General features: G+C 38.1%; 2 protein-coding genes across 2 annotated transcripts in view; one reads left to right on the top strand and one right to left on the bottom strand.

The window, feature by feature from the left end:
* Window positions 1–2,969: 2,969 nt before the first annotated feature.
* FANCB (FA complementation group B) lies at window positions 2,970–17,773 on the bottom strand (the record flags this gene model as incomplete). Its single annotated transcript, XM_082498260.1, has 8 exons — window positions 2,970–3,513; window positions 5,709–5,946; window positions 6,791–7,245; window positions 9,369–9,535; window positions 10,423–10,551; window positions 15,134–15,226; window positions 15,720–15,872; window positions 16,838–17,773. 8 exons carry the CDS (start codon window positions 17,771–17,773, stop codon window positions 3,093–3,095), a joined length of 2,592 nt encoding a protein of 863 aa, XP_082354386.1. The 3' UTR covers window positions 2,970–3,092.
* Window positions 17,774–19,370: 1,597 nt separating this feature from the next.
* MOSPD2 (motile sperm domain containing 2) overlaps window positions 19,371–23,419 on the top strand; it is a 41,209-nt gene continuing 37,160 nt past the window's right edge. Inside the window, exon 1 of the mRNA XM_082488707.1 lies at window positions 19,371–19,438. The gene's annotated coding sequence lies outside the window, so the exon portion shown is untranslated. The remainder of the gene's footprint in view (window positions 19,439–23,419) is intronic.

The raw sequence follows: 23,419 nt of genomic DNA, 5'->3' as shown, positions 1-23,419 counted from the left end.
TTGTTGCTCCTACACAGTAATTATGAGGGTGCGAATATGTGAATTTGTTGTGTGAATAGTTAATCTGCTATTAGTAACAGCTTTAGTGACAAAAAAAACCCTTCTCTTGGTTGTGACCTGTATCTCTCTCAAGTAGATCTAGTATTATGGTAAAGGGAATTTACAGAATCAAGCATCCAACTATTTTATCAGTTATTTCTTGGCAATACTAGTTCCCAGAAACAAGGACTGCTGCTGCCACTAACTGATTTCATTTCTCAAATGACTTGCTCAAAAAAGTACTCGCAGAACTCACTCTACGCAACTCACTTCCAAGACTTTCTTGGAAGTTCAGAAAGTGGGACTCCAACTGTTCAGGACAGAAACAGAGGGAGCCAACCTAACCAGTTTTCCTGGTCCATGCAATTTGGACTCTCCATTTGAACACCAGCATGCACTGAGATTAATCATCACGATAGACCAAATAAAATGAAGGTTAACACCTTTAGTTGCTTTTACTGCTGAAAGGCAAGTTTAGGAAAGCAAATATCTCTAAACAAAATTCCTGCTGCTGCCACTTGAAGGTGAGATCTTAAGAGAGCCTGAACCTTTGTTAAAATCCACTCCATTTTTCCATTATTCCTGGCCAAAAAAAAAAAAAAAAAAAAAAATCCCCATACCAGCATAAACCTTCCAAGTATTTCCAGCAGACCTTTAGATTTTGGTGTATAAGAGTATCCCATGCACATGCAATACACCTACCGATTGCATCACTAGCACTGAAAGTTGTGTAATGTCATCATGCATTACTAGTCAGAATTCCTGGGAGAACTACTCCCAGGAATCTTAGAGCTGTTAGGAAAGCTTTTAATGTTCTCATCTGATGATACACAAACCAGGCATTCAAGCCTCTGGAAAGACTCTTTAGTAGGAACATGTTGTTGTACGTGTTATTATTCTATTCTAATAATTTCACTTCCATACTTCTGTGATTTCACTCTTTGCTTCTTTAAGAAACAACTCCATGGAATTAGAAACTGGCAACTTCTCTCCTTAGCAGCTTCTCTTAATTTGTCCTACTTTACTAGCTCAATACAGGGATGCAAACAAGTGGAAGTTTCTCTTTAAACACAGACAGACATGACGGTGAGTTACAACATGACAGCAGGCTGCTACAGTAGTGCTAATAAAAATCAACTGCTGGACTGTTTATGTCGCTTTGCATAAACTCCCTCAAGCGCCCTGAGCTGAACAGTAGCTTTGTTGCTCTGAAAGTTTCTGCTCAGCTGGTTTACCAAAGGCTTGCCCTTAGCTGCAAGCTACAGGATTGCACTTTTAGATTTTCCCCTTCAATTAAGTGTTTATAATCAGGAACTTTCTTCTGGAAATTCCAGTGACAACTGACTGCCAAGCCCTGACAATGAGCTCTTTAGCTTTGACTATGGGATGAATAGAACTGCAGCTTAACAAAGAAAGTTTTTTTTCTTAACAATTCTTTCTTATCCAGTAAATACTGGCTTTCAAATACCAGTGACAATTTCTTAAGGCATTCTTGACATCTTAATGCAACACGTCCCTTCTATATAGCCAAAAAGGAGACATTTAATACTTTGAGTATCTCGAAAGTGATACTATGTCACTAAACTGGGTTGAACTTACCAAGCACAGTGTTCCCACTTTACTGTGTTTCTAGCTAGTATTTTGCTTTTAGATGCGCATTGGTTTACTCCCCTTGCCAATACGAGAAGATGCCTCAGACTGAAAAATATCACCACTCTAATGCTTCTGGAGGACCATACATACAGAAGCTGAACTTTCTGATGAAAAAGATATAGGATTATTCTGAAAGGTCAGTGTTCCTTTGAGTCAATAAATATATTTCCATTCTTCCTGCAAAACTTTTATTGTCAGAGTGCACGCTACGGATTTTAACTATTAAAACTTTGTTTACAGGAAAACTGAAAAGCAAAATTTTGACCACTTTAGAAAAATGGTCTAGGAGTGTTTTGCTTACATAAAGTAGAGATAAAAGCAAGCAAGTCATTGTGACTTGGGATTTTCTAAGGTTTCTGCCCCTCACGAAGCTGAAAAAATGATGGGGGGAAAAAAAAAAACTATTAGAAAGTAACTACCTCAGCAAGTAGTACCTGCAAGATCACAGGTAGTTCTCTTCCTGGACGCATATGTGGTATCTTGTTCAAGCCAGAGAAGGGAGGAATAGGCGGAGAGTCGCCCATTATTTTAAATACTTGAGACAGGGCAAAACCACTAAGCAGCTAGTATCAGCAGACAATCATTTATCACTCAGGGAACGAGTAAACAAATCTTCTGACATTGAAGCTGGATCAACATCCAAAGAAGGACAGTTTCCTCCACGATTTACCAAGGAGATTAGCCCTACCACTAGATTCTGGGTAGGAATGGACCTCTCAAACCCGAAGGTGTTTTATTACAGTGGATCTTCACGAGTTCTTGAAATTTTTTAAGAGGCCTGATCTGCTTCTCCAGCTCTAATAAATACTCCCAAATCTCTCAGATCTGAGGGTGGACTCTAGAAGTCAGGGCTGCAAGGTACAATCAGAGTTTTCTTCCTCAAGTATCATTAAAAGTTATTTGAAGGGCTTGATACATCCCGAAGATAAGCTGCCTCTTCTATGAATTTGTCAAACACCATACTTAAATTACAAATTAAAATTGGTTGCTTAGATCCTTTCTATTGCTGTCTTAAGATTTCTTAAAAAAACCTAAGTTTCACCTGTGTAAATAGTCATCTTTCAAGTTTAATAGGACTTCTAAAGAGCACATGCTTGGTAAATTTTTTTCTAATATAGTTTATTTCTAGTTCAAGAATTATGATTTTGGAATAGGACTTATTAGAAAATACCTTAAAAATAATATTTTTGAAATCTCTAACAAAATAATGACTCGGATATCTTTAATATTAAAGTCTTGCCAAACCAGCAACAAGTCATCAACCAAAATACCAGTAATTACCTGTAGAAGTAACTGAGCTATAGAATAAAAAGTAATATAAATATCCATGAAAATATAAATATTATTTAGTAGTATAATCGTAATAAATCTTTATTCAAAATAAAAGTAGTGAATACTTTCTAGGACTTGCTCAGTCTCCACACAATCATATCGGAACTGAGCTGAGCTTCTGCTATTTTCAAAGCAATTTCCCGGTAAAGGGCACCATTCATTGTTTGATTCATACTTAGCACACTCTCTTCCCGTTCGTTCTGAAACTTCTTTCTGAATTGCCGAACTCCTTCCTCACTGTCCAGTAAAGCTGCCACAGGAGCATCACCGATTTTCTTGCCAGGCTTATTCCCCCATGTCAAACTGTTTTCAGCTTTACTTTCTTTTGAGAAGAAAGAACTCCTCGAGGTGAGCATTTCTTTTTCCAAAGCCAGTGCTAACTGTTCAGTAAGTACACCTTTGCTTCCAGATCTCAGGAGTTTTACATCACAGCTTGGTGGAAGAACTCTAGTAAGGCTGTGAAGGCACTGGAACAAGACAGTCAGATTTCTGTAAAATAAGATTATTATTATTATTAAAGCTACTGTATATCTTCAAAACTCTATAGTGGAAAATGAAACAAAGTTACTTTAAATCAAACAGGGAAAAACATGCCAATTATTGTTTTAAGTATTATGTGCACTGTACATACAAGAGTAAGGAAGGGCTTTCTAATGGTATGCACGCTAGCCACCGTACGTCAAAAGGACCGACACTAAGCAAACTTCAGCAATGTAAATATTCTATAATAAAATATGTGTCCGTGATTAAGGTTACATCTGCATCTCTTGTTTCTTTAAGAAGCAATTCATTGTATGTGAAGGCTACATGTGATAGCACAAAAGAAATGTGTTGACTGGTCTATATTTAGGAACAGGAAAAAAAAGTCACTTATATTCATAGATTGTCACTATCAATAGGTATGTACAGCATGGCTATTAGGTAGCCCACAGCTTGTCTTTAAATGGTCACTGGAGAGGGAAAGTCGCACATGAAAATCAGACATTCAAAATTATTATGAAATCAAGGTAAAATACTGCTGGTAATCATCAGGAAACCTACTCTCCTGGATACTAATGTAGCATATATGACGCTGACACTGAGTTTATCCAAAGTCTTATTTCCAGTGTTTGCCCAGATAAACTCCTTGGAAGATGTCTTTTGATGGGGGGGGGGGGGGGGGGGGGGATAAAGATCTCGGGGAAAAAAACCAACACACCACCACCAAAAACACGCAAACAAAAAGTCACTGAGAGGAGCTGCTCTGGAGCCAGCCTGACCCGCAGTGAAGCGGCAGGAAAGATTCAGCTGGACAGGGTGCTGGGACACCTTGTCTAGACTGTGCTTTTGCCAAGGAAGTTCGGACCAGATGATCCCTGAGGTCCCTTCCAACCTGGTATTCTATGTTTCTATTAAAAAAAACAAAAACAAAAACAAACCCCCCAAAAAAACCAAACCAAAAACCAAACACCACCATCAACAAAAAAACACACAACAAAAAAACCACACAATGATCCTTACGGAGCTAGTTTTCTCACACAGATCAGAAAGGCATTTTTTGTTAAAGCACTTCTACTTCAATTTAGTTATCTTAACATTCCACTACTTATAACAGATACAGTTTATTTTGGTTCTGAAAGGCTGTCAAAAAGAACAGTCTGTAGCTCCCACCTATCACAGAAATATCCTAGCTGCATAAAAGATCAATACAAAGATGGAAAAAAAAAGATATAGAAAATTCAATCATAGTTACACCATAAACATGCAGCTGTTAATGCAAAACTGGATCAAAAGTGAATAGTATCAAGTAACCTAACTTTTAAAAAGAAAACAAAAGTATTGAGGCTTAAAATTTTACTGATTGATTTCTTAAACATTTCAGCCTTTCCACTTACATAAAAGGAGGAAATCAATTCCTAAGTTGAGTAGAAGATAGAACCTCACTATAAATAAGAAGCTCTTAAGAGATATACCTTTTCTCTCTTTTATTTTTTAGCTTGAACTCTTCACGACAGGCAACGTTTGTCATTACTTGAGAAGTATTTTTTATGTTGTGAGCCGTATCCAGCTAAATCATAAATTATGGCAGTATTACTAACTTGTTTATCCGGGTTTAGGAAATTTTAAAGACATTTGTCCAAGAATCTACATAAGAAAAGGAAATCACTGGGACTCTTCAGATTATTTCCTTTTCAAAATCATGGTAGATAGGAAATAAATATATCAGAAATATGTACAAAATTAGACTAAATTTATGTTGCAGTTCTAAACTACAAAATGACATAGCAATAAATTTAAATTTAGCATGATGGGGTTTGTTGTCATTTGTTTGCAGTTTTGTTTTTTAAGGAATGTTTTTTAAATCAACACATGTTGAAGAAAAAATATTACACTAAGAATAACATAAAAGAATATAAAATTATGATACAGTGAAACAAGCAAAAGAAATAGTACCAAGCAGATACTAGATTAGACTTCTTTGTAATTCAATGTTCTAGCCTAGACAAAATTAAACAATGCAGTTCAGGTTCTACCATAGTTCTGATCTCAAAATAATTTTGTTATTACTGATGATAATCATATCATCCTACCGGAAGCTTATTGGTTATGATTTTGGCTGTTTATGGTACCAGTAAGAAATAGTGTAAAGTTTAAAAAGCGTATATGCAAGATTAATATAGCCTACACTTTTCGAGCAATTTTACCTGCAAAATAATGTTAGAACTCCTTCAAATGGATTTTTCAAGGTCCAGTTAAAAACTGTACCGTACACATTTCCTGCTTTATGACAGAATATATTGTCACGACATTCCTTAAATGGTGTGCACTCCATTTCTCCCAGTAACCATGAATTTACTGGAGTCAACGTGCAGTCAGAAGACACAATCTGAAAGGAGAATGTGACAGATACTGCAAGGACAGCAAGTATATCTTCCACAGAACCTGCAAGAAAATACAGTAAAAACATATTTAACCTAAATATCTTGATCATGTTGCATGCATTAAATGTGCTTAGATTTTTGGTTCACACTCTTAGTTTTATGTGAAGAGTTTTGCAGCTGCATTCAGGTGTTCTTTGGGAATTTTTCTCTCACCTAAATTCTCATACCTACTTCTGTCAAGCAAAACACTGATTAAAGGAGCCCCACCTATATAATGAAAGTCCTAAAGGTAAATGTCACCTTGCCTAAAGAAGACTATTAATAGCCTCCTGTGATAGTAAGATGACATGCTGGCTTTAGTCAACGATACAGCATTAAAGGAAGGAAGAACTTAAAATTTACTGCAAACGATCAAAAGGATATTTCGCTACATGAGCGGAAGCCCAGTTCAAAAATCAATTCAATCAGGAATATTGAAAGAAAGGAAAATAAGTGACCTTAATAGATTTGTAGCTGAGGAAAAGCTTCAATTACTTAGGTATTATTTAAGAGGTAATACTATGTCATAATAAATTCTATGTATCTAATGAACCGTATCTTATTTATAGAAAAAATGCAGGCTTCAGCATTATGTACTCAGACTTATCTTCAAAACTAACCTTTCCAGATATACTTCAGCACCAATGCTAGCACAAAATCTTACAGTGACTCACTTAAAATGTTTTCCATTTTGAAAACTCTTCTGTCTTGTATTTCACCCAGCTTTTAATTCCCAACAGATCTATACAGTTCATGTTCAAAGGCACAGATGTGACTACACCTTGATAACTTAGCTTGGCATTACCTAAAGTAAACAGAAGAATCAACCATATATTTAGGAATTCAAATAATATCAATCCATTTACCTGTACAGTAACTATTATCCCTTAGCATCTTTACTGAATATTTTCCATTTGAAATATCTTCAAGAGTTAACAAAATTTTCCCACAGAGTATAGTAATCTTTTTGCTCTCCTGTAAGCCATCATTCCGACGATTTCGTTTTTTCGTGTGTAGAAGAACTACACAACATACACGATGAAATGCTAATAATGGTGCAAGGCTGGTAACAGCAACGACTGTCTTTGTTCCATCCAGTTGAACCCTTGAACATCTCTTAGGAAACTCTTTTTTCAGATTATTCTTACTATGCAGGTCCAACTTCATCTTTTTTGAAGGAGGCTCAATTTGACACGAGGAGACAACCAATGCTGAGACGGCTTTGTTCAGCTTAATGATTTTATTTCGACACTTGATAATCGGAGAAATCGAAGAGATGTCTTGATCCATCACTAAAGATAAACTGACATCACCCAGTGACCTATGAAAATCCATAAAAGATGACTGCACTCCTAGTTTGTATGCTGCTTTCTGACAAATAACCAGAACTTTGCAGATACATATAGACATTTAAGACTACCATAAACTCCAGTATCATTCCAGGTAAAGTCATAGACTGTGCAAAGAGTATAAGTGCTTCAAATGACTATTTCATCTAAGCTTAGTATAAAGATTTTCAAAACGTGGACTGAATTTTCTAAGAGCTTCTAGGAGTTAGATGCCTCATTTAAACTGAAAGAGTTTGGATGTCTAATTCACCCAGAAAACGTTGAAAATGCCATATAATCCATGCAGATACTCTATGACATTTATAATTGATTTTCAAAGACTTAACTTTCTTTTAATAAAAAATTACAGGAAGTATCAATTCTGCCCTCTTTGAGGACTGAAAGCTCTTCTGATGTTCCGTATTGTTCTATAGATATTCAAATAAAATTGAATGTAGAGAGTAAAATAAAAGGTTTAAAATACAATTACTTTAAACATGCAGTAATTTCCTGAAATGTATGAAGTACTTTATTTATTCAACACAGGTTCTTTCAATGAAATCCTAACATTACTGTTTCAGATCCTCTCTTAATGAATATTTTATTCTGTCAATCAATTCAGTCTCAAGATGTCTCTGACATCTGAAAGTCTTACAAATGTCTTAATTTTCTTTACAGAGAAGTATCACCACCTTGCAACGCGATTTAAAACATCACTGCAATCTTGCATTAGTAGGAAGCACAAAAATAATCAGTAAAGACTTACAGTATTGGGGCTGGAGAGAAAACAAGCCCTTTTCCCCCCCAAACACAGGTCTTTGTATATAGTAATAAACTGGAGCCCAGAAGACCTAGGTTCTGCTGCTAGCCTACCAGGTAACTTTGACAAATGACTTCATCTTCACAGATCTTTCCTCAACTGTAAGAACAGGGGAGAGGGCAATATTGCTGCTGTTTAAAGAATGGTCCAAAATCTTCTCAGGATTTCTGAAGCTATACAGGAATTAAGTATTTAACTTTCAAAACCAAAGTTGTCTTCATCATCAAAGCTAAAAGAATAAACACTGGAAAGACAAAAACAATCTCTTGCCTCAGTGGCTCTTAACAGAGGCTGTCAAGAAGATGAGGTCAACTTTCTTGTAAAGTTACAGCAATCTGGCAGCTGAGAAATAATATACCCGCAGCTCCAGCAGAATGGCCAAAGGGCGTAACAGGTCAGGTCCCTCACAACCACTTGAATGACTTTCAGTGGCATCAGTAGTCTTTAAGCTTACCCTAACACAGTCCCAGCTACACTGCTTGTGGGAATATAGGTCAAAAGGTAAGTTCTGACTCCACCAAAGTTTACATTACACAATGCACATCATAAATTTATGTTTCGTGTAATCCTGTTTTTTTAAACTGTATTTCAAATTAGTTCCCTCCCTGTAAGGGAAAATGACATAAGTAGTGTTTGCAACTAGAACTGCGCAATTAAAATGAACAGAATAAACAGATCATTTTAAAGACAATAATAAGAATAAAAAGTAATTTAAGGTTTAAGTATCTTATGGCTGATTGTTCCACTTAATTTACACAATACATAAGTTTAGCAAATATTTTATTTTATTGGATACTTTACTATAGCATAGTTCAATTCAAAAGCTGAGTATTTATTAAGTTATTCAGAGAATATAAAGTGTTTTCTTTTGCGCTTCTTTAAGCAAATCGTTCTTGAGGAATGGCAAGCTATTAAAAGTAAGGCATCAGGAACTGTATAGCCAAGACAGAACTTTATCTACACCACATACTGATGTCAGCAGAGCTATGTCAACATGGATTATGAAGAATCATAATTTTTGCCAAAGAAAACTCTTTTGCAATAAGACTCCAGTAAAGATATCGTTATACTGACCCAACTGATTTTTGGCTATTTATTCTGCACAGTGCGAGAGAGAGACAAGCAGCAGAAAAAATACTGACAAAAAACACACACTTGAAATACTTTATATACAGATGTTCAAAATGAGAAAGTTCATAGCTCAAAAATCCACTCTTGCTACTGCAGAGCTTAACCTGCAAATTCAGTTGCTATAAAACTACTCAATGAAATTATTAGATAAATGTATATACTTACAAGTAAAATGATTCAGTTAGTTTTACTCCAACTACCAAGCTGTCACCCACAACACGCTGCCACAATTTCTCTATGAAGTGCTCTGGGACTTTAGACGCCAACGATGTCTCTTTAATAAGAGAATGAGGAGGATTTTCTACATCATCCCAGAGAGAGACAAGACCTTCCTTACAGAAAAATGTTTTTTTTAGATAAATTAAGTGGAGATATCAGGTCTTTTTTACACAACATTACTTTGTGTTTTACCACAAATGATTTCAGGAAGTGCTTTTAAGATACATAAAATGAAATCTCTATCAATTAGTTTATTCTCTACAATAGATTAAAAAGATATAATTGCATTTTCTTAAAACATGTGTCGTGGTTTGGGCACATGGTCATGAAAAGAACAACTCATTCTCTCCTTGTAAACATCATGTGTAAATTTTGAACTGTCATACAATCAATAGACCAAAGAAGATTTAAGGTGCAAGAATTTATTTTATATTACTGCATTAATTGCTCAAAACTTTGTTGTCTAAACCTGGCTGACTCGAAAGGGACCACAACATTAACTGAAAGGGAGATCAACTTCATTTCAAGTAAATTAGGAAGCTTCTTTTGAGCAACATATTAAGATAACATTTTCCCAACCTCCATCCCACAGTTCACTCCACCCCCACTATAAAATCAGTTTTGCGTACACAGATCTGACAGATGATTTTTCGTAACATTTTAGATCACAGACAGATATTCAATATCTAGGCAACTGTGCCAGTTGAGACTGTACACTCCCCCTACTGTTTGCCACTAACCCTTTCTTAGAGGTTACTCCTCCATACAACTCAGTTGTCAGGAGGTATTGCGCAAATCAATTTCAAGTAAAGACAACTAAATTTACTCTTATCTACATACATTGACAGGTTAGGGTAATGAACCAGATTTAAAAAGCAAATTAATGACTTTTGATAGTGGCGATCCCTACTGGTGAAAGTAACAAGTGGTTAAGGGAAGCACCCTTTACAAATGGCTAGCCAAAATTCAGAAGTGATCTGTACTCTCTTCTGCATTTTACCTCTTTTGCAGTTGGTAGAATATGGGTTCTTTCTTCAACAAGATCAATTAGTGCTCTGCAAGATTCAAGAATAACCCTCCTTTTAAGTCCTAAATGCTGCTGTAGTTCTCTAACAGAGGTGCAACCAGCCTGTAAAAGATAAAAATGATCATTAGACTTCCGCTTAGGTCTACTGCAAATAAGAACAGATATTGAAGCTCCCAAGATATCTTTTCAGCTTTCCATTTTTATGCAAGTATCACAAGTCAAGATCCTGGTGTTCCTCAAGTTATGCTTCTAAAAAATATCCAAGTCAGTTTACTCTGCTGCCAAAACATCAATCTAAGAATCTTGGCCTCTCAATATGAAACCTAGAGTTTAAGATAAACTTTTAAGGTAAATTTTATCAAATTATGTAGATATTCAGCCCTTTCGTTACTGCTCCTGCTTCATTTTTCCATTGATATCAGTTTTGATCTCTTCCAAGACTTCTATTGATTATTGGTCAAGTAAACATATTGAAGACTTGACAGTTTTAAACAGACATGCGTGCAGGCTGTGTCTCAGTTAAAAAAAACAAAAACAAAAACAAAAACAAAGCACACCAGCATCAGCTTCTTAGATTTTAAGAAAGCTCCTCACTCAGAAGCTATTCTCTGGAAAGCAAGATCCTGAGAAATCCAACGCTGCCATGGAGAGAACAAAGCTCACTATTGGAAAGCAAAAACCAAACTTCCCTTCCCCCCATGCCCCAGAACAACCCCCAAACCAATCATAACCAACCAACAAGCCTGAATAAAAAGCACTCCATGTAAGCAAGGTGATGCCCTCTGCTCAATCTGCAATGGCAAAGGGCATTTAGAGCAAGTAGCACTCACCATAATTTCTGTAAAAAAAATATTTGCCAGTTATCAAACCATGCATTGTAAGTACCAGATTCCAAGCAGTAATCCAGTGCAAGACTTGAGTCAGGAGAAGAAAAGGAAGAGTTAAGAACAAAGATGATTCTACGATACCTTCGTAATCGAGGTCATCAGAACACCAAACCACTACTTATTCCCATTGGTGAGCAACTCCTGAATAAACCACTGAGAAACAGAAAGCAAACGGGGAAGCATAGACTGAGATGCTTTCAAAATGCACAAAGATTCGCTAATGTATGCTTGCTGACCGATCTGACTTTTGCAAGCCCTTTTTCCTCGTAAAGCAACACAAGAAAGAGACCTGAAATTCACCACATAGCAAACCCAAGATTGGGTAGTGCCTCCCGATCAACTCTGTCTGGAGCAACTGACATGCATACCCTTTCTGCCATATGGCAATGTGTACTGCACAACAAGCATCAGCAGAAGCCACAATCTTTTCACCATGAAACTAAGAAAATAAAACTAGATCACCTTAAAATAGAAAATAAACTTCAACATAAAAACAAGGCAGTCCAGAGCCAAAAACAATAGAGGTGCAAATAAATCCAGCATGAACAATAGAACAGATGAATCGCTGTCAAAAGCAAAGCAAATTAAGACAGAGGCTTAGTAGTAAGTAGAACAGCCAAGTGCTTTGACACATTGCAATTAAAGTTCCAGTATTCATAAATAAATAAATTAATACCCATACATACAGAGCTAAAACTACTAAGCCAAGAACTGTGGCACTTTTACAAAGGAAAGAAAATAGAAGGAAGATTTAGGATTGATAAGACTAAAAATGTTGGGAAAAGCAAAGGCAAAATGGAAGAAGTAGACAGAAAAGGCAGAGGGAAACAGAGATCTATAGGCTGAAGCTGCTCATGTGGTGAATAACTGGTTCTATGTTTTTCAAGTGACTAAAATCCCTTATGAAAAAACATCAAAACCAAAATGGGCCAATACACAGCAACAGACGAAAAATACTTAAAACTTACAATAAAAATAGTAATAAAAATCAAATGTACAGAACATTTCTTAAATAACTTTCTACCCACCACCAAATCAGCATTATCAGAAAGAACGAAACAATTAGACATTGCAGCAAATCAATAAATTGGTAGTAAGGATTAAAAAAAATACCTGCCCCAAAACAAGCAAACCAAGTCAAAGGAAACAAGTTTATCATAGGTAAAAGAATTTGGCACTATAATCCTTACAAAACCATTAGATACTTGGGGGGAGAACAGGCCAGTGGACATAAAAATACACTTCTGACTTGTTATATTTCTGTCAGAACAGCCAACTAAAACCATGAGAAACCCTGTTATCTCAGCTGTTGTAATGTAACTGCAGTAGTCTGCCAAAGGAAGTCCTCTTCAGAAGACACCAAAATGAGTGCTGAAGAAAAAAAAATTTAGGAGAAAAAGTTGGATTCAGGCCCAAAAGACCGTAAACAAGATAAAATTAGAACAGTTCAGAAATACAGACTGATATATTTTTCAATTTCACTACCTGCAAAACGCAACTTATATGTATTTCTGTGTATAAGTAAAATGCAGTCTACTTCTACGCAGGGGACCAAAATTCAGTTCTGCCAAAGTTCTCACATGGCTAACAAACAGCTACGCAGATGTGAAATAAGAGGTAAGCAACAGAGGTAAGAAAAAGGGCTGCATCTGCTATTTAATTTTGCCCTACAAGATGAGATTCTATAGAGACTGTCAAACCATGATTTGATTGCAAATTGCTAGAAGACCTGAATTTTGATGATAAATATCAAGAGGCACTACTCCAAGGCTAAATAACCTTTGGAAATTCCCAAGCTAAGCAGGATCCATACACTGCTGCACCAAAACAATCATCCTTGAAATTCAATTATACATCAGATGACAAAAACCAGCAAGAGTACTTCACTGTTCAGGGAAACAGAGTACAATGGAGATCTCAACAAGGAAGCAACAGTAAGGTTAAAAATCAATATCCGCACCTATTTCCAAATTCATCAGCATGACAATATCAAAGATTTACAGCATTAAAACATCAGAAGATTTTCAACTTGCTTACAATGCCTGTGCTAGCATGTGGCTTTGAAAATTAGAGATCTAAACGATCTTAAAATAAATAAATAAATTAGGTCTTATTTAGGTCTTATTCTGCGTCTGTGAGAAGAACTTTTATCAGCAGATGATACATAAAATCTCCAGCCAGTGGCTTGTTCCCAGCAGAACCAGCAGAATGTGCAAAACAGACTGTTCATTTGATCTTAACACAGATTCAGAGAGCTGTACTGCTGAAAGCCAGTTTGTGTATTAAAAGAACGAAGTTATGGAACATGCATTAAAACAACAAAGTACATAGAACATACAGCTGTCAACAGCAAGGTGGCCAATCTTCATTACAATAGTGGAAGGAGCAACAAATGAGAGAGACTGAAACTAATTTGTTTCGTAGAGGAGGAAAATAATGTAATGAGTAGGGAAAGAATGCAGCAGCAAAGAAATCTGTTTTAAAACATATGACTACCCAAAAGAATCCAGAAACAAAAAAATGCATTTGGAAGGAAGCTTGCACTTCTGCATGTAAAAACTAATAGGCCTCTAACATGCAAACTGAAGAACTGTAAAAATGCAGGGTTGGAAGGGACCTCAAGGGGTCCTCAAAATTAATCCAACTTCTACTTTCTTGTGCCTTCCAGGAAGGAAAAAAAAAAACATTGTCCAAACAACAACTTTTATCTTTTGGAAGATATAGAATATCTCTTTAGACATCTCTTCTAGGTCTAGTTACAAAAAAGTCTTTTATTTTTCAGTCTTTTTCTAATGGGTCATAGTCCTCCTTTTCTTCTAGTGCTAAACTTTTGCCAGTTAATTTGCTTCATTTTTAAAGGCTGGAGATAAAACTGCCACAATATCCTACTTAAGTTTCACTAATTCTCAAATGACAGGAATAATTACTTCCTATCTCATACTTAAAGCACTCTTAGTGAACTAAAAATAGCCTCACACCGTTGACTCAATTTGAGGTTTATGTTATCACCTAAAGCTTTTTTTTTTTTACATTAATTTACTATTTTGTCAATTATTACCTACTTGGTATAGGCCAACCCACATCATGAAAAGTATGCTGGGTGTTTGCTAACAGGATGAAAAGTAGAAAGAAAGGCAATGATATATTCCCCTTGATTACTTGGATTCTGGCAAGTTTCCCCCTGCTTTTTATAAATGACGCTAATTAAAAGAAGCATACATTTTAGCTTCACCTACTGTACTTTGCAAAATTATCCTTAAAAAAATGCTAGTAACAGGAAGAAAAACATCAGCAGCTGGTGAAATAACCATGGTCACTAATTTCAGCAAAAAGTAAAAGCCAACTTGATTGAAGTCCATAGATAGAGAAACAGACCATAACACTGCTTTTTATTTTCAGGATTAACTGCCTCTCATCAGCACTCACTAGGAACCACTATCTCAAAGTATATAATGTGGAGCAAAAGAAGTAAATGTTCTAATTTTCTTAAAATGGTATTTAAACATCTGCAAGTAAAATGACTGTTATGAAGCTTTGATAGCATAGCTTCAGCATTATCTCAAAATCTTAATTAAAATTAAATCAAACCCTCCCAGTTACCTAAATGCTTTTGTAACAACTGATAGAACTGAAACGCAGACTACCACTGATTCAAGAATGAATAATTAACAATGTTGTCTTCTCCGTGAACCACTTATCCAATAAAGACAATATCATTAACCTCATCCTTTAGATAATGTAATGATACAGAAAAGTAATTTGGAGAAAATATGAAGGCAGAACTAGTGAGTACAAACCTGTAATCTTGTTTCAAGGGCTTGGACAGTAAGCAAACCATTCTCTTGCAATCCTTCTGCAGCCGGAACATCATGTTTATAATTAATACCACTCTAAAAAATAAACCAAAACAACCCCCTGAATTAATTAAAAAGCTGAAAGTAAGGTACAGCATTATAAAAATCTGGAGGAAAATACAGAAAACCAGCAGAATCACAGTATGCATTTTAAAAGAACAAATCTTATCTTCTGAAAGCAATTAGAGTTTGATAGCACATAATGGAAAGATCCAATTATCAGAAGATAATAAACAAGCACTATGGCCTTAATTAAGAGTTCTTAGCCAAAAGCTAAGTATTGTAGCAAACCTGTTACATACATGAAGCATTTTCAACTGCATTAGTTTAATTTCCCAAAAGAAGGTTGATACTAACAAGGAGGTAACTTATTTTATGATTACAGTAGGGAATGTTGTATTCAAACTTCAGGGCATTTCACAGCATACATCCAATTTCACTTTGCACCAATACTTTTAACGATTTGTTGAGATTTTCTTAATTTAGTAAGCACAGTCTGAGTAGCTGAGAAAAGGCAAGCCGAACTTACTGCATAGTTGACCTCTCCAAGATCTGTTATTTTGAATGTACTTAACACGTCTGTATTAGAGTCATCCTTAAAAAGCAGTAACAGTTGCTCACTTCCAGAGCCAATAAAATCATCCACCAGAACAGACTTTACATTTTGCCATTTGGAAGCCACCTACAGTAGAAGAGGTTTTAAAATAGATACATTTGAATAAATCTTGTATTTGGGATTTTGTTTTGGTGAAGCTTGCTTTTCACAAAGAGGCAGCCTATTCAGGTTTGTGGAAGACAGTATTTTAAGAAGGTTAAAGCTCTCCATCTTACTCCACCATTTAGAGCCTATGTAACTCTGGGAAAAAATAGCTATTTCTCTTTAAAGATCACTTTCCAGAATACAGGTTGCAGAGAAGATGACAACTTTTCGTTGTACTTAAACAGCTGAATAGTTGAATGCTGTAACTTTTATTTAGGACCAGTAATGCCTACAGATCAGTTAAAGACATTATACCTTTGACATTCAGAAATATCCTTGTTGCTCTGCACACTTAAATATGTTTGAAAGGTAAAGACAAATTTGTACAATAATGTTGATGACTAAATAGGACAAACTTTCATTTCCTGAGTTATGTAAGTCTTCTTGACAGAGTATTACAAAACCCTAGCAGTTAACTTTGTTTCTCCTGACTGTAGGAAACAAAAGTGAGGCCTCTTCTTGTCATTTTCATGAAGCAATTCTTTTTGTTACTAGGAAGTGAGACTCAAAAGGCTTTTAAATTCTAACGAGAAGTTTATGCTTTGCAATGATACCAGTTACTTTAACACAAATTATGTAGGCACACTCATAACTTTCTTACAACTTCAAGTTCTCATACTATGGAAGTTTTCAATTAGCAAGCTTTGGCTCTGACTCATAAAATGTATTACTAAATAATAGAATCCAGGTTTATTTTCAGATATATAAGCAAGCAATGAAAGCAAAACATTCTTACACTTCAGACAGGTTATTTTAACAGAAGCAACAATAACAACAAAATATGTGGAACTCAAACATGTAGCTTTTTAGTTGCAGAAACTTTCAAGAATACATACAAAAAAAAAAGATACAGTAGGTAAAAGGAAGCTGTTTAAAGCCACAAATACCTGTAAGCTGTCTCTCCTCTGTACAACACAGATATTTCTGGAGGCAAAAGACACAATAAATAGCAAATCATCGCTACTGGTCACAGCCGTTTTTACTGAACACGGTTTCTCATAAGGAAGCTCACAAACACCTTTAGGGTGACCATCTTGGAACCAAATAAGCTGATTCTTGTGGGTTATGGCAACAAGTGATATTCGGAGCTGTTTTTTCAACACTTCGGTCTTGCAGACATAGACAGAAGATACCACTCTGCTGTAAGCATGAGGCATAAAGCACGTGGCAGTTAGCATTTTTTGTGTTTCAATTGCATATCCAAAGAACTCACTACCCCAGATGGCTCTGTCTGAAGTGGAAAACTCATCTTCATCTTCACTCTCTGGCAGGCAAGCAGTTCTTATACCTAACACAACAGTGCCTTCATCCTCAATTTCACCTGTCCACACAACAGAAGAAAACTGAACAGGAGCACTTAAAACTGTGCGGGTGTTAGAAGAGACGTAGAATAGCTTGTTGGCATGCCTCCACAAGACTGAAGGGCCAGCAAACAACCTGATGTCTTCTTTCAGCTCATAATCCAATTTAAAATTAAAGGACTGCTCAAATTGATTTGAGCTGTGAAGCAACAATAAAAAGTATTTGACAACATTATTTCGTTTTGTCTTTTTCATCAAAATGCAAGGAAGAATAATCCCTGTTCTGGAATCCGTTGCACAGCTACAACAAATTATTTCAATTTTAAAGTGACTGGCACCCATGCTGAATGCTCCAGAAGACTTCTGAACAAACATCTTAGTGTCTCTGTTGAATGCCATTCTTCTGACACATAAATTCATTGTTTTATCAGCTGCTCCCTCCACATGTTTCGGTTTTGACAGCTGAAATACAAGGACTTCGCCATTGTAGGACAATAATTGTTCTTGCTCACCTAGAAACATCTTTATTTATCTTTATGTATATTCCTCTACAAGGAAACTGTATGCATCTCCGTTTTTGTCAGGATTATTTCTCTGTGGAAGTTTTAACCTATCTGGATGCTTTCCATCTACAAAAGTGAACAAAAAAAATTAAATTGTTTTGGGACTATCTGAACTGATCCTTAAGAATAAGAAAAACTATATATTGCAAAGCAATGTCATAGACTAATTTGAGAAGGCCAGTATGTGCTTTAACAGCACATATTAAAATGAAGTTAAGCAATTTCGTATTGAGAAATTTAAGTAACAGAAACAGAAATGTATTCTAGCATTTACCAAAGCATGAACTTGCTGCTCATCAACAGCTACATGGCATAAAATAAACTGAAAGTAATCAAACCAAACCATACCCGAACTGTTTGTGTGAGTGAATTCAAGGCACCAGCTCCACAAATATACTGAGCGGACCGGAAAGCAACGGTGCTTGGCATTCTCAAATTTAAGAGCCTTCACTTAGGCGTAGGCTTTATTAATAAATATAATTCATTCTTAGTTAAAATTATAAAGCCTCCTTAAAGAGAAAGTTCTATGAAGAAGAGCCCAGTCATTTTGCCGCCAAGAAGGCTTCCTGTCTTCCTTCCCTCCTTCCCCCACACAAGACCCCGGGGACCCAGAGAGAACCGCAGCCGTCCCACCAAGTTTCACTACTTTACTTTCGGGCCACGAAGCGACGCTCCTCGCCCGGCCCGCCCCCCCCGGCAGGGCAGCCTCCCTGCGCCGCCTGAGAGGGCTCGGGCAGCCGAGGCGCCGCAGCAGCCGCCCCCAGCCTCGCCCGGGCCCGACCGCCCCCTTCCCCGCGCCGGCGCAAGGCCTGAAGCGGCAGCAGGCCCCGGGCCGGCTTCCCTCACCGACAGCCGTTAACGCCTTCCCCGCCCAGCACACCAAAGGCCGTACAAGCTGATGCGGAGACAGCCGGCCCGGAGGGGCGCGGCGACCGCGAGCACCGCGCCGGCAAGGCCTTACCGGGCTCCCGGGGACGCGCCGGCTTCAGGGCGGGGGATGACGGAGGGGGGAGGGGAAGGGAGTAGGAAGGAAGCAAGAGGAGCGCGCGCCCGCTCCGAAACTCCCGCCGCGGGGAGCATGACGGGAGGGGAGGCGGGGGCGGGGTTAGCGACCAGTGCCCCGCGAAAGGGGCGGGGCGGGAACGGCGGGGCGGGACTTCTGGATGCTTGGCCGCGCCGGCGCTTGCCTCTGGCGTTGCGGCCCCGCCCCTTCGCCCCGCCTCCCGCCGGGGTCACGCGACGCCTCCATCCCCATTTCGCTCCGCCCCCTCGCGCGCGGGGGCCCTGTTGCGACCGGTGCGGGCGGCTCCGCTCCGCCGGACCATGGCTGAGGTGAGTCCCTGCGCGCCCGCCTGCCTGCCTCACGGCTGCCTGCCCGCCTGCCCGCGCGCCCGCCGAGCTTCCCCTCCTCCACCGCCCACCAGGAGCGTCTTGGGTTTGGGGGTCGGGTGGTGGGGATGGCTGGGCCCCCGCCGTTCAGGTGGAGGGGCCGGGGCTGTCCCGGGCCCCGGCCTTTCCCTTCCTTTCACGCCCCTCTCGCTTCTTGTTTCCCCTCAGCAACGACAGGACAAGGCCGCGCTGATAAGCGAGACCAGGCGGCGTTTCGAGGCGGAGTACCTGCCAGGTGAGCGCCTCGGTGGTGGAGCTGGGGGCGGGCTGGGAGGGGTGGGCCCGGCCCGGCTCCCTGGATGCGGTCTGCGAGGCTTGCCCGGTGTCGCTTTTCCCTTGGGGGCTTCCTGCATGGCCGCTTTCCCGGGTGAGAGGGTGTTTCTGCCTTTTCTTCAGGTGGCCGAAGCTACCGGGTGGGGGTGATGCACAAAGCAGGAGGTTTTCTGTGTTGGCTCTTGGTGCTGTCTTCTGTCTTGGGCAACAAGATGTGGTGGGGCAAAGGTCTGCGTTCTTTTGACTCATAGTTGTGTTTGGTTGGCTCTAGTGTGGGGTCTGGGACGCTGCTGTGCTTGGTGCTTTTTGGGCATAAACATGATGGGGGGAGGAAGGAGGAGGAGAGAAGAATTCTGACCGCGACCAGTTCGTCAAGGAAAGAGTTGTTTTTCTAGAGTAATTTGCACTTCAAATTTATGCTGGCCTTAATGAAAATCGTGCTGCATGTCCAGCTCGATTCTGAAGCGCAGATGCTTTTAAACTTGTAAATGAAGGCCAGGAAGTGCTGGGGATGCCTAGGGGAAAGGGAACTCCAGGGTAAGCCTAGAGGAGTTTCCTTTCATTTCAAGGTTGATTTGCATTGTTCATGGTAGAAGAATATATAGTAGTAGAGTATGCTAACAACTGTAGTAAGCAGTACCTCCTATTATGACTGTCTAAAAACTTTCTATTGAAAACATACTTCTATACAATTTTTAATGCAAATAGAGTAAGAGCCCAGTAGTTTAGGAGTTGCATTCATTTCCTTTAATATAAGCCTCAATCCTGCAAATGCATGCCTTGCTTTGATGTTCCTGATCAGAATTATTGAGGTTACCTAGTTATCACTTTTATGTAAGGGTTGCATGCTTCTATGACTAATTTGTGATTGGCTACTTGAAAACTTTGAGGGTCTTGAGAGTGGTAAAACTTTGTTTCATATGGTTGCTCTGCTAACTTTCATAAAGGAAACTACTTTGGCCTTGGTTAGAGATGACCTGTATTTCTGGCAAGATGACAAAATTATTTGAATAGTGTCTTGAAGACAACCATTTAATATTTCTGTACGAATAAAGATGTCTTTGGCAGTTTTAAAGCTTAGACTCAGGAGACCAGAGAATTATCTTAAGTTACAAGCTCTTTTGGCTGTTATGTTTGCAGTTAATGTGTGCATTTTCCTATGATAGTTGTTTCATCTTGCTTTGTATTCTATTATCCCAGAGTCCCACACACAAAAAATTACTTCAGAAAGCCTAGAACTGCTTTGGGACAGTTGCTGCTGAAAAGTTTTCAATTTTCAATTGAACTATCCCTTACAATCTTGGAATTCCACAGGTTTCTCTAGTTGTAATGAAGCCTCTGTTGGGCTGGTTGTTACAGCCATTAAAATAATTGAATACTGTTGGCAAGGTAAGCTGTAATCCTATTTGCAGTATTTTGAACACATTTTCTCAGTAAGCCCATTTTTGGATCATGGTTTAGGGCTCTTAGCCCTTTCAAGAAAATAGGATTAGGATTTTTTTGAGTTTATATTCTTAAGTCCCTCCCTCAAATTTAGGAATGCCACAAGCAAATGAATGTTGTCATGCCCACTTCAAGTGTGAAAAACACAGGGCTTTAGTTTTATTGTGATCCTTCAGCCTTTACTGTATATGTTCTAAAATGCATTCTTCCTCGTAATTGAAAAGGGATGTGGAGGTGCATGTATGCAGACACCCCCAAACATGTGACTTTCTGTATTGTAGAGGTATAAATGATTGCTTCATATCCAGCAATTTTAGTTGGCTTTCAAAACTAAAGGTGCTGTCATGGCACACTGAGAAACTGATACTTTTTGTGAAAGTGTAGTGTGGTCATAGTATTGTGGGCCTCTATAGAATGAACCTAATTCCATGCACAGATGAGCTGCAAGTGTTAAAATTTGAGTGAAATTTTCAGGCAGTTTTGTTTCTGGGACATGCAGCTGCCACTGTTTTATTTTTCCTGAACAATGTTCCTGATTATTCTAGGAACTTTGTGTTATAAAGTGATTCTTCTATATTATGGAACTTGCAGTTACTGACTTCCCCCACCACACCCCTCCCCCGTGCAGGAGGAATTGCCAATGGTCACAAATGTTGTGATGGTCTTGCAGTAATGTTTGATTTTGGTTTTAAATGAAAACTTAGAGGGCCTTTGAAATCTTGGTTGAAATTATTTACTGGCAGAATACAATAGAATATGCAAAAATATATTATTGTATAGGTGGTTCAGAAAAGTCTAATATTAGACATGTTGGAATATTTCACATAAAAGTTCCAAGCAAAGAATATACTACGGTCTTGACAATTTTCAAGGTGGGATGGGAAAAGTTTTGTTCAGCAGCTGAAAGCACCAGAAATCCACTTTCTGAGTTATACAGTTGTTTCATTTCACTAAATCAAAGTATTGTTTTGATAGTCAGATACAGTTTGGAGAATACAGTGTCAGAGAACCTTACTGGCTCATTTCTCCAAAGTTTGAACAAGGACCGTCTCGCTGAATTTGTTCAACAGATGTGGCCATTGAGGGGTTCTGGAAGGAAAGCTTGGCTGCTGTGAGATCTTATCCGCAAATCAGTGTTTAATGTTGGCTGGGATCTTGTGGTGGTGTTTTTTTCTTTTCAGTAAATTTCTTAGCTGTGTTTGAAAGACATCTTCGGTTCTTGCAAGGAACGTATATCTCTAGTAATTAATACCCTTGCATTTAAAAGGCATATTTCCAATACTGAAAAGTTCCTGTTAGTCCAATAGACTATCAAATGCTGTCTGATGTGGTAGGCTGTTTTGTCTGTTTGGATTCTTTGTGAGAGTTGATGTAAATGATTTGGGTGGTGACAGGAACAGTGAAAACAAAAGATTATTTTCTAGTACTGACTGGTACTAGCAATGTTTTCTAGGAAACAGTCTTTTTCATTCCTTAGAGGATTTCTAAAATTAGCTTTTATTTCTGGGCTATTAACTTTCCATTTTAATGTTACAGTGGAAATTATTTGTAATCAACTCTTGTTAGATTTTTTCCATTCAGCAAGTCTTTTCCACACTTCCTTTTGCATATTTACCATTTCTTATTGCCTGTGTTCCCTGCCCCTCCCCATTCGCATCCTTTTCCTTTCTCCTTTAGGCGAAGCTTAATTTTCAGAAAAAGATTTAGCAAGAGAGGTTTCCCACTCCAATTTAAAAGATTAAATTTCATCGTGACTTTTTCTAAGCCAGTAGCAAAACATGGTTTTGGTTTTTTTTGTGTTTTTTTTTTTTTTTTAATCATATTGGCCAACTGCAAATAAAATTTGAGACATGTGGGGCATCCTCAAAAAAAGCATGGTGGTATGATTGTTGTAAAAAAAAAAACCTACTAAGGTAATGTTTTGAATACCTACTTAGGTCTGTTTATGCTCTGAAAAAAATCTATTTTTGCTGATTCTTGGCTTTCAGGATGAGAAATTCTGGAAGGATAAGATGGGAAACATATGGACAGGATAAACCCCGTACTTTTATAGAAAGCTATATGATATTAGTGCTTGAGCTTTCTATTGAAAGTAGTCTTTATTGTCACTGAGAGTGTTCAGTTTTGCTAAAAGTTGAAACTTACCACATCTTGTAGAGGCAAATATTTTATTTGTTTATTGCCGCTTGAGGTTGTTGATTTCACTCCATATTCTGCTGAAATAGCTTTGTTTTCTTTATCCATGTCCCTTGCTGTATGGCTACTGACCTTCCTAATTTGTTTTCAGTCCTGCCAGTTTTCTCATCTAACAATTGAAGGCACATACCCGAGTGGTTATAGTACTTTGCTTAACATGTTAGGCATCAACAGCCAATTAAAATGGATTTCCTCTTTCTAGCCAAGGTCAGAGGAATAATTATGACCGTTTCAGACCCAAGACTTCTTGGCTGAAATAGCTTAAGGCAGTAGTTAAATTGAGAGGCTTTGTATGATAGAACAC

Source organism: Vanellus vanellus (genome assembly GCF_965231255.1).
Source record: "Vanellus vanellus genome assembly, chromosome: 1".
NCBI classification, from domain to species: Eukaryota; Metazoa; Chordata; class Aves; order Charadriiformes; family Charadriidae; genus Vanellus; species Vanellus vanellus.
Note: the sequence above shows the minus strand (reverse complement) of the source record. Positions and strands in the feature narration are given on the sequence as shown.